This window comes from Silurus meridionalis, chromosome 6 (genome assembly GCF_014805685.1).
Source record: "Silurus meridionalis isolate SWU-2019-XX chromosome 6, ASM1480568v1, whole genome shotgun sequence".
NCBI lineage: Eukaryota > Metazoa > Chordata > Actinopteri > Siluriformes > Siluridae > Silurus > Silurus meridionalis.
In genome coordinates this window covers 32764853-32775847 of record NC_060889.1, presented here as the reverse complement: position 1 = coordinate 32775847, position 10995 = coordinate 32764853, and the positions used below count along the sequence as shown (strand labels likewise).

Below are 10995 nucleotides of genomic sequence, written 5' to 3'. Positions count from 1 at the left end.
CTTTAGGTATGTCTAATGTAATATCAGTTGACGATCTGGTGCTGTATTTTTTTAACGCAAACATAAAAACCTAGTAATGTAATTTGGAAGCATACCAAGCAGTGCCTTTACAGTATATACTAATATGTGATTTCCTTCTTTGATATAAGGAGGTCCAACCTACACAGTTATATAGCAAACAATGACAAGTACGTGAACAAGCCACCCTTTGGTAGCTCTCTATGCCTCCGCTCTCCCTAGCGCTCCAGGTTTAATCACGCACACCTGGAGCTCATCATCACTCATGCCTCCACTCTCTCTGGAGCTCCAGGCATAATCACGCTCACTTGGGGTTCATCATCTACATAAGCTCCTCATTCACTCCCAATCCCCATTCGTTATTGTGTGTTGGACTTTACGTGCTGCATGCTTTTGTGTTCGGGTTTAACACAGGACTCTATGCATCCGTCCTGTTCGGACTTCACAATCCCGTACCGGCTGCGCTTCTCCTCTGCGCGCATCTCGGATCAGCTACGCTTCTCCTCAAACGCACCTCGGACTTACTCAACCGAAGGACTGCCGTGTGCGTGTGTGAATGTGTGTGTGTGCAGTGTGTATGTTGAAGCGACGACCGAGCTCCGCCTCTGGAAACCCCCGGAAGCACGCTGCTGATTTATCTTTGCTGGCTCGGATGAATGCATGCGCGGCGGCGCCACGCCTGGGTATGAGGGTATGATGGAATTCCCGGCTCGTTTTTCGGGCAAGATGGCTGAGTGGGGCGGATTTATACGGAGCATCGGTGAATACATGGACTTTGATTCATCCTCTTACCCCACTGAAGCAGACAAGATCGCTGAAGCAGATCTCCACTGTCTGGAGAATCTCTCTCTCTGGCCAGTGAGTTGTGGAGCGCGTCTGGTGGCGAATTCAGCTCGTGCGCCCGGTTTATCCAGCTTCTCACCAGGGAACTAGGGATGGTCACCGCAGATCTCCACTATCTCTCTCCTGCTACTGAGAGCACGGATCCGCTCCAGTGTTTCCCGAAAAGCTCCATCCCGCACCAGAGTTTTACGGAGAGCTCCGCTCTGCCCCAGGACCTCCGGGGGATTTCCACCCTACTCCAGACCCTGCACCAGGCCATCCAAGATGGTTCCGCTTCGCCCCAGGACCTCCAGGAGATCTCCGCCCTGCTCCAGGACCTTCAGGATGGCTCCACTCCGCCCCAGGGCCCCAGGGCCGCCCCAGGACCTCAGCTCCGCTGCAGGTCTCCACAGAAAGCTCCTCTCCATCCCAGAGATTTATAATATTAAGACTTCCTAGATATTTTTTCATTTGATCATTTACTATAGATTCAAAAACTTTTGCTAAGATCGGTAGTTTAGAAATAGGTCGCTAATTTTTCAAATCACAGGGATCTCCTCCTTTTAATAATGGCATACCCATAGCTGATTTTCAAGAAGTTGTAATTACATTAGTGTATGGACTCAAATAAAAAATGTATGCAATAGGTTCAGCAATAATATCTGTAGACAATAAAAAAAAACTGGTTCAATTTTATCAGATCCACCTGATTTCTTACAGTCTAAATTTGAGAGTAGTTTATAAACTTGGCTGGGCAATATAGAGGTAAAGGAAAATAAATCTGAGTCATTATAATTTGTCGGCTCTTCAATTTCCTGTTCACCAGTGACCAACGAATTACTGGTATCTGTTATCAAACTAGCTGAAATAAAATGATTATTAAACATATTAACAATATCAGCCTTGTCTGTAATTAATCTTTGGTCTACTTTTAGAAGATCAGTGGATTTATTTGACCCTACAAGAGATTTTGTTAATTTCCTAAATTTAGAAGGATCGTTCATGTTATTGTTAATTAGATTAAGATAATACTGTCTTTTGGAATTTTTTTATCAATTTTGTACATTTATTTCGTAATAATTTATCATGTGACCAGTCCTCATCTCTATTTGTTTTCTTTGCTTTGGACCAGGCCACATTTCTTTGTTTAATAAGATTAGAAACAGATTTATTAAACCGATTGTGGCATTTGGGTGCAGTGCAACTCGTTTCCGACACTCGAGAAATGTAGGACATGAAAGATTTGAACAATTTAATGTAACTAGATTTAAGAATGTTACTAGTAGAAACTGACTACACCACCCCGGGGGCTCAGTTACCGGGGATAACCCTTTATAAAGAAATGCACAAGGCACTCAGGTTCGTCTACAGCTGAGTCAGGACATGGGACAGAGGTATAATAAACAGTTTATTAAGATCACTTAAAATTACATCACACCATACATATTATACCATGCAAAAATGCTTGGACTCTAGGGCTGGGGACCTTAATCTAATGATCTCCTATCCACAGCAAACACACGTGCACTCATACGACACCACAACCCCACCTGTCGATGACTGCACACCAAAGGATACCACCACCAAGCAGAGAGGAACTTGTCCCTCACACCAGAACAGAAGCAAACCACAGTATGGTCAAATCGATACACACACTAGACACAATCACAAAAAGACAATAACACAAAAGAAAGTACAACAGGAATAAAAACAGTCAATTCCATTCAGTACACCTCATAAAATAAACACATGACCTCTTAACATTCCACTAGCTGTTGGGTAGCATCCAGATCTTCAAACTCCTCAGATAAACAGATATATGTATAGCAGCAGTTTCTCAGCAGACCCTCACAGTGTGAAGCACTGAAACGAACACACTAACACATACATGTATATAAATAAAGCACACAGTCCACAAATGCGCTAGCATTTAGCTCCTTGGCTAATCCAGTAAGCCGTTAGCTATAGCACATTATGGCAAGGACATGCGTCCCACGCTGATGCTCCGCACATAGATAGCATGCACGCCGATGCAATAGGTCACTCCGTCTGCGCTTTAGTGACCCGCAGACCACAAGACAGCCAGGCAGCAAAGCAAACAAACAGCTAGAAAGCCAAGCAAAGCAACCAAAAAGCTAGCCTAGCAAGAAGACAGCCTGATAAAAAGACAGCCTTGGTAAGACCCATGAAGAAGACACACGAAGAAGACACATGAAGACAGCCCACTACAACGGCTCTTGGTTCCTCACTTCCTAATTACAGAGAAATAAGCACAAAATTCCACATTCCACGGGTAAAAAATAAAGGCAGGAAGGTCTCAAGAGCGCGGAGCCGAACGAGACAATCTGGCAGCGAGCGCAGGCAGCCGGTGGCTATTTATACAGATACAAGATGGCGGGCATGCCGGTGTTGCCGGCTGAAAGATGACGCTGAACCGTAAACAGAAGTTGTGATCGTGGAAATGTTCTGGCGGCTGGCTGACATGGCATCTGTAATAGATTTTTTAAACTAAGTCTCTGTGGGAATTATGATGTCAGCATCGGTCGAATCTGCCCAGATTCGAACTGAGTCCACCTTAATTACCAAACTTCTCACATTAAGATGAAAAAATCGTATACCATTACTTAATTTAAGTTCCTCTGGTGTTTAAAGCTGAGCCAACTCTGGGCCTGAGTTGGGATAAATGTTACCTGAAAGCAGTAGCAGAAGCACAAACCACTTTCTCTTTGCCATGCCGCAGCTCGGACTGTTATCGCTGCAAATAGATGTAGCATAATGGGTCAGTTTTCCATTTCCTCTGAACAAGAGGCAGAACAACCTTTGTGGTGAATCACGCATCCAAACGGGCCACCAAGAGGAAAGTTCAAAGCCTCTCAGCATCACAGCCAAATCACCGGTCCGTTCTGCAGTGGTCTCAGCACATAAAACGTATAGACACAGCACAGATCAACCAGTGTTTCTAATCTTCACACTTTGGTGTGTTCATGATTTATATTATACACACATTACAGCACACTTTCACCTGTAACTCACATCACTTTATCTCTTCATCCCAAGCTGCACTTTTTATCTCCTTACTATGAAGAGTTTCTGTACAAAACCCGACAGGAAACAGTTCTGTAAAAGTTCTATAAGAGTTCTTTAAGAGAATTGTAAGAGGTCTATAAGAATTCTGTAAGAGATCTATTTTTCTATTGTCTTGTCAGATGGAATCATCTCCAGTTAGTTAATAAAAAGTAAAATAATAAAAAGTGGTATAAACACACCACCAACAATTTTAGCAAATGTAAGACTTAAAAGACTTAAAAGACTGACTGACAAACTAACACACTAACCCACACAGACAAGAGTCCTCACTAGATCTAGAAAATATGATCACATCAGCCCTGTTTTAATCATCTACACTGCTCCCAATTCCATCTCACACTGATTATAAAATACTACTACTGACGTATAAAGCACTTAATGCTCTCACGCCGCAGTATCTGAGTGAACTTCTGTACCAGGATGATCCTCCACGCCTACTTAGATCAAAAGTTGCAGGCTATTTGTTGGTTCCTCAAATAATGAAGACTCCAGCAGGGGGCAGATGTTTCTCTCAAAAACCCCACAGTTATGGAACAACCTTCCAATCAGTGTTCGGGACTCAGACACAGTCTCAGTGTTCAAGTCGAGGCTGAACACATATTTATTTAGTGGAGTCTTTAGTCAGTAGGTGTTTGTGAGGTAAAGGAGCAGATCTGGAGGGATCATGGATATGGAGTGTTTGGTGAACTGGGATATTTGTATGCTGTCGTCTCCTCACTCTCACACGTTCACTCAGGTTTGTTGATGGTGGTGTGGTGGGTCGTCTCTTATCCCAGAGATCCTCATGTCTGTGTTTCCTTCTGCTTCTCCATTTTAGTTATGCTGCCATAGCGAGTCTTGCTGAAGTCCAAACTGCACAGTGACATTAACTTTCATACACCAATCAGGAGACTTAATAATCCATATCCTTCTCTTCCTGTCACCCTCTTCTCTCTCTCTCTCTCTCTCTCTCTCTCTCTCTCTCTCTCTCTCTCTCTCTCTCTGTCAAATTAAACATGCTCCTGAGGCTCCAGTGACCACTGTTCCTGGGAAGATCCAGGGAGGGGAAAGGAGCCCCTCCCTGGATCTTCCCACTTCCTCCAGGTTTGCCTCTGGATAGTGTTCTCTTCGACTGGAGGCGACTCTGTGCAGCTTGGGACGGTTTCTCATCAACACCTTGGGTGGTTCCATTAAATTGAATGGATTGGACTGTAGTTAATATCAACAGTCTCCTACACTGACTCAGGACTACTTTTCCCTTCTGATCATCATCACTGTACCCCGCAACTTTGTATATATGCTTCAAATGGACATTCGGTGCAACCCAGATGAGGATGGGTTCCCTCTTGAGTCTGGTTCCTCTCAAGGTTTCTTCCTTATTCCATCTCGGGGAGTTTTTCATTGCCACAGTCGCCACCGGCTTCTTCATCAGGGACAAACTTACTTATAAAGAACATTCACTTTTAATCACCACATTATCTGTGTAAAGCTGCTTTGAGACAATGTTCATTGTTAAAAACGCTATACAAATAAAAATGAATTGAATTGAATTAAAAAGTTTGTGACTGGGATGTGAAGAGTCCTTGATGATGTTGTGAGCTCTACACAGAGATCTGCTGTGGTGTAGGTGTTCAGTGGCAGGTAGTTGTGTGCCATTGATGCGTTGAATGATTTTGCCCAGCCTTTGCAGGGCTTTACGTACACACACAGTGGAGCCTCCGTACCATACAGTGATGGAGTTGGTTAGAATGCTCTCGATGATGCAGCTGTAGAAACTCATTAAAATCCCTGGGGACAGATGAGCTTTCTTAAGACTTCTCAAGAAGTACAGGCATTGTTGTGCCTTTCTAACCAGAGCTCAACCAAATCCTCAGAGATGTGAACTCCCAGGAACTTAAAGCTGGAGACTCGCTCTACATCAGTTCCATTGATGTCGACTGGGAGATGTCTCCTGCTGTTGGATTTCAGAAAGTCCACAATCAGCTTTTTAGTCTTCGTGGCATTGATGGTCAGGTTGTTGGTGGCACACCACTCTGTCAGGCTTCAAATCTTTTTCCTGTAGGACTATTCATCGTTGTTGCTGATCTGGCCGACCACGGTGGTGTCATCTGCATACTTGATGAAGATGTTGGAGTTATGCAGAGGAGCACAGTCATGGGTGAGCAGGGAGTAGACTAGTGAGCCCTGTGGGATGCCATTGTTCAGAATGAGGGTTGAGGATACCTGATTGCCCAACCTAACAGACTGAGGTCTGTTAGTGAGAAAGTCCAGAATCCATCTGGAAGTGGAGGTGCGGATACCCAGTTCACTGAGCTCAGTGATCAGTACAGTGGAAAAGACTGTATTGAACACAGAGCTAAAGTCAATGAACAGCATTCTGAAGAAGGTGTGGTTTTTATCCAGGTGGGTAAATCTAATATCTAAATATTATATCTAAATATTAAATCTAATATCCTGTCTTTTTTAACCTGAATCTACCAATTGGGAAAAAAGGAAGCTAAAGGAAAAGGAGAAGTCCAGTAGAAAGAAAAAGAGAAGAGGGAGAACTAGACAGTTGGATGTTAAAGGTTATGGAGAGGAGAAGATCAAGCAGAGTAATCTTCACACTTTGGTGAGTTCATGATTTATATTATACACACTTTACAGCACATTTTCACCTGTACCTCACATCACTTTATCTCTTCATACCGAGCTGCACTTTTCATCTCCTCACCATGAAGAGTTTCTGTACAAAACCCCACAGGAAAAAGTTCTGGAAGAGTTCTATAAGAGATCTGGAAGAGAATTGTAAGAGGTCTATAAGAATTCTGTAAGAGATCTATTTTTCTCTTTTTCTTTATTTGTACAGAAATACAGTTTCTTCTTTTATTACTATTTACAGTTTTATTGGTTTTAGGAAGAAATCACACACACTGAAAACCCCCTAACTGCTCGTCACATGCTTTTACTTCCTCTTTCCTTCTTCTTCTGTTGTGGAGGAAAAAATGTTTTATGTATTATTATATATTATTATCAGTAACAGTAGTGTCAGTGTGTGTAGTACAAATTCTTTGTTCACTAAAGTTTGATCAAATGAAATGTTGCTGCAGATAAATAAAATAAGTGTAAAATAATAAATAATAAATTAAAAATTATTGATTCACTCTTAATAATTGCTAACCTTCAGCTTAGAGCTGTGTGGGCTGGGGTGGGTGTTTGTGTGTGTGAGTACAGTATGTCTTTATATGTGTGTGTCTGTTTGTGTAAGTATGTTTGAGTGTGTATGTGTTTGTTTGTGTGTCTGTGTGGGTGTGTGTTCTGTCTAAATGTTGGTGTTGGGTTCCCTGTGTTTATGGAGGTGGGTAATTAAGGTTTTGTGTGTGTGTGTGTGTGTGTGTGTGTGTGTGTGTGTGTGTGTGTGTGTGTGTGTGTGTGTGCGTTCTGTCTTTAGTCTAAATGCTGGTGTTGGTTCTGAAGTTCCTGTGTTTCTGGATGTGGTTAATTAGGGCTCTGTCTGTGTGTGTGTGTGTGTGTGTGTGTGTGTGTGTGTGTGTGTGTGTGTGTGTGTGTGTGTGTGTGTGTTGGTTCTGAAGTTCCTGTGTTCCTGGATGTGGTTAATTAGGGCTGTGTGTGTGTGTGTGTGTGTGTGTGTGTGTGTGTGTGTGTGTTGGTGTGAGAGATATTGTGTTGTTAATGACTCCCCTGTTCTCACCTGTGCAGTGCTGCTGGTGCTGTTGTGTCTCAGACATGGAGTCCTGCAGGGTTCCTCACCATGTCCTGCTTTCATTCACCCTCATCTTCATCTTCATCTCTATACCAGGTGAGTGTGATTTCAGTCTCACACGGAGCTCAGCTCGTTCCTCTTACAGTCTCCAAACCTCCATTCAACCTGTTTCAGGATTCATTTCATTTACTTTCTCAGGATTTACTCCAGAGTTCAGGAGCTCAAAGTGTGAACATTCTTACTGCAGTGCATCTGATACGTTTAATGTCACTTCATGCTACAGTCCCTAAATGGAGATCTGACCCTCACCATCACTGCAGCTGAATACAGTAAGAGGAACATCTACACGTGTGTGATGGTGTGGACATTGATGATGTTCATCTCAGAACTAAGAGTAAGTGTCTTTACTTTATCTGCTCTATAGCTTATAAACTCTCACTGATTCAGCTTTAATGTGTTATAACACTTTTACAATCTTGTGTTTCTCCTCAGCCATGACATCATTAGTTCACCTAAACCCGGTGAAGATCTGCAGCTGGAGTTACACGTATCAGATAGAGTGGAGGTGACCTATAAGAGTAAAGATTCAGTAGATGGTGAACAGATCTGCAGTGTGGAGAGAAGATCACTGACCTGTACAGATAAATACACATGGAGAACATCACTCACTAACACACTTCTTACTCTGAGAGGAATAATAGTATCTGATGGAGGAGTTTACAGCATCCAGGACTCAGTGAATAAAGAAGATCTTCATGTTTACTCAGTATCAGTGAGAGGTACGTATTCAGAGTGATTTGTGTAGAAACTTCTGGGAAACATTGAGAACAGTTTTGTGTGTGAAAGTGTGATCACTGCAAACAGTCTGATTCTGGCATCTGATTATGACTTGAATGAAATCAGGTCACATGACCATTTATCATTAAGTTCTAATCAGAAACTGTGTGAAATAACAATCCAATAGAAACAGAACTCCATAGAAATGTGAGTGAAATGTCTTCCTCTTTATCACTCATGATCACTAAGACCTACAGGACTGTAGCAGATGATCTGTGTTCAGCTCTGAGACAGATGGAGGTGCTTTCAGATATTTGGGGTTGTTTATGTTGCAGTATCAGAGGCTTCTAGAAGATCAGCAGCAGTGTTCTTTGTTCTACACAGTTTGCTGTTTTGGATGAAACCCTGTGAGATGCAGAAGTGTTTGTGAAGGTGGATGTGATCATGTGATTAGACTTCATAGGAATCTTGTGCACTTGATTTTTCCTACTTGTGATGTTTAAATGATCAAATCACACTTTAATCCTCCAGAACTGATCATCTAAAACTGACAGGAACATTTCCACCTTCATATAAGATAAGACCTTTATTGGAAGAACTTTATTAATCCTGAAAGAAATTCTTCTGCTTCTTTGAGCATTTTTAATATTGGTACTATGACTGGTTAAGGGAGAGAGGGAGCTGATATGATGGAGAGGAGAAAGGTAGATATGTTGTGTGTTCAGGAGACCAAGTGGAAAGGGAGTAAGAGCAGGAACATTGGAGGTGTTTAAACTGTTCTATCATGGTGTGGATGGAAAGAGAAATGGTGTAGGGGGATTCTGAAGGAAGAGTACAGTAAGAGTGTAGTGGAGGTGAAGAGAGTTTCTGATAGGGTGATGATCGTGAAGGTGGAAGTTGAAGGGATGATGATAAATGTCATCAGTGTTTATGCTCCAGAAGTGGGTTGTGAGATGGAGGAGAAGGAAAGATTCTGGAGTGAATTAGATGAAGTGGTAGAAGGTGAACCTAGGAATGAAAGATTGGTGATTGGGGCAGACTTTAATGGGCATGTAGGTGAAGGGAACAGAGGTGATGAGGAGGTGATGGGTAGGTATGGTTTTAAGGAGAGGAATGTGGAAGGGCAGATGGTGGTAGATTTTGCTAAAAGGATGGAAATGGCAGTGGTGAACACTTATTTTAAGAAGAAGGAGGATCACAGGGTGACGTATAAGAGTGGAGGAAGGTGCACACAGGTGGACTATGTTCTATGTAGGAGATGCAACCTAAAGGAGATTGGAGACTGTAAGGTGTTGGCAGGGGACAGTGTAGCTAGACAGCATCGGATGGTGGTCTGTAGGATGGTTTTGGAGGTGAAGAAGAAGAGGAGGAGAGCGAGGACTGAAAGAAGAAGATGGTGGAAACTGAAGGAGGAAGACTGTAGTGTGAGGTTCAGGGAAGAGGTCAGACAGGAGCTTGGTAATGGTGAAGAGGTGCAGGATGATTGCCATCTACTGCAGAAGTGATGAGGGAGACAGATAGAAAAGTACTAGGTGTGACATCTGGAAATAGAAAGGAAGACAAAGAGACGTGGTGATGGTGCAGGAGAGCATAAGGAGAAAGAGGTTGGAGAAACAAAATTGGGATCGACAGAGTGATGAGAAAAGTAGGCAGGAGTACAAGGAGATGCAGCAGCAGGTAAAGAGGGATGTGGTGAAAGCCAAGGAAAAGGCATATGAGGAGCTGTAGGAGAAGTTGGACACTAAGGAAGGAGAAAATGATTTGTAGTGATTGACCAGGCAGAGGACCGAGCTGGGAAGGATGTGCTGCATGTTAGAGCAATAAAGGATAGAGATGGAAATGTGTTGACTAGTGAGGAGAGTGTGTTGAGAAGATGGAGGGAGTATTTTGAGCAGCTGATGAATAAGGAAAATGCGAGAGAGAGAGAATGTTGGATGGTGTGGAGATGTGAAGCAGGAAGTGGATAGGATTAGTAAGGAGGTAGTGAGAGCAGCATTTAAGAGGATGAAGAGTGGAAAGCAGGTGGATCAGATGACATTCCGGTAGAAGCATGGAAATGTTTAGGAGAGATGCAGTGGAGTTTTAACAAGATTGTTTAACAGGATTTTGGAAGTTGAAAAGATGCCTGAGGAATGGAGAAGGATTGTGCTGGTACAGATCTTTAAGAATAAGGGAGATGTGCAGACCTGCAGTAACTACAGGAATTAAGTTGATCAGTCACACTATGAAGTTCTGGGAAAGAGTAGTGGAAGCCAGGCTGAGAGAAGAGGTGACCATCTGTGAGCAGCAGTATGGTTTCATGCCGAGGAAGAGCACCACAGATGCATTATTTGTTTGAGAATGTTAATGGAGAAGTATAGAGAAGGACAGAAGCAGTTGCATTGTGTGTTTGTGGATTTGGAGAAAGCGAATGACAGGGTGACAGTCTGAGCCCTTTCCTATTTGCAGTGGTGATGGACAGGTTGAAGGACGAGGTCAGACAGGAGTCTCCATGGACTATGATGTTTGCAGATAATATTGTGATTTGTGGTGAGAGTAGTGAGCAGGTGGAGAAGATCCTGGAGAGGTGGAGGTACACGCTGGAGAGAAGGGAATGAAAGCCAGTAGGA

At 42.9% G+C, this 10995-nt stretch overlaps 1 protein-coding gene across 1 annotated transcript in view; it reads left to right on the top strand.

The window, feature by feature from the left end:
- The first annotated feature begins 953 nt into the window (after positions 1–953).
- The window catches only part of LOC124387572, a 37302-nt gene continuing 27260 nt past the window's right edge, over positions 954–10995 (top strand). The window contains exons 1-3 of the mRNA XM_046851980.1: positions 954–1243; positions 6400–6517; positions 7606–7705. Coding sequence (XP_046707936.1) covers positions 954–1243; positions 6400–6517; positions 7606–7705 — 508 coding nt within the window. The remainder of the gene's footprint in view (positions 1244–6399; positions 6518–7605; positions 7706–10995) is intronic.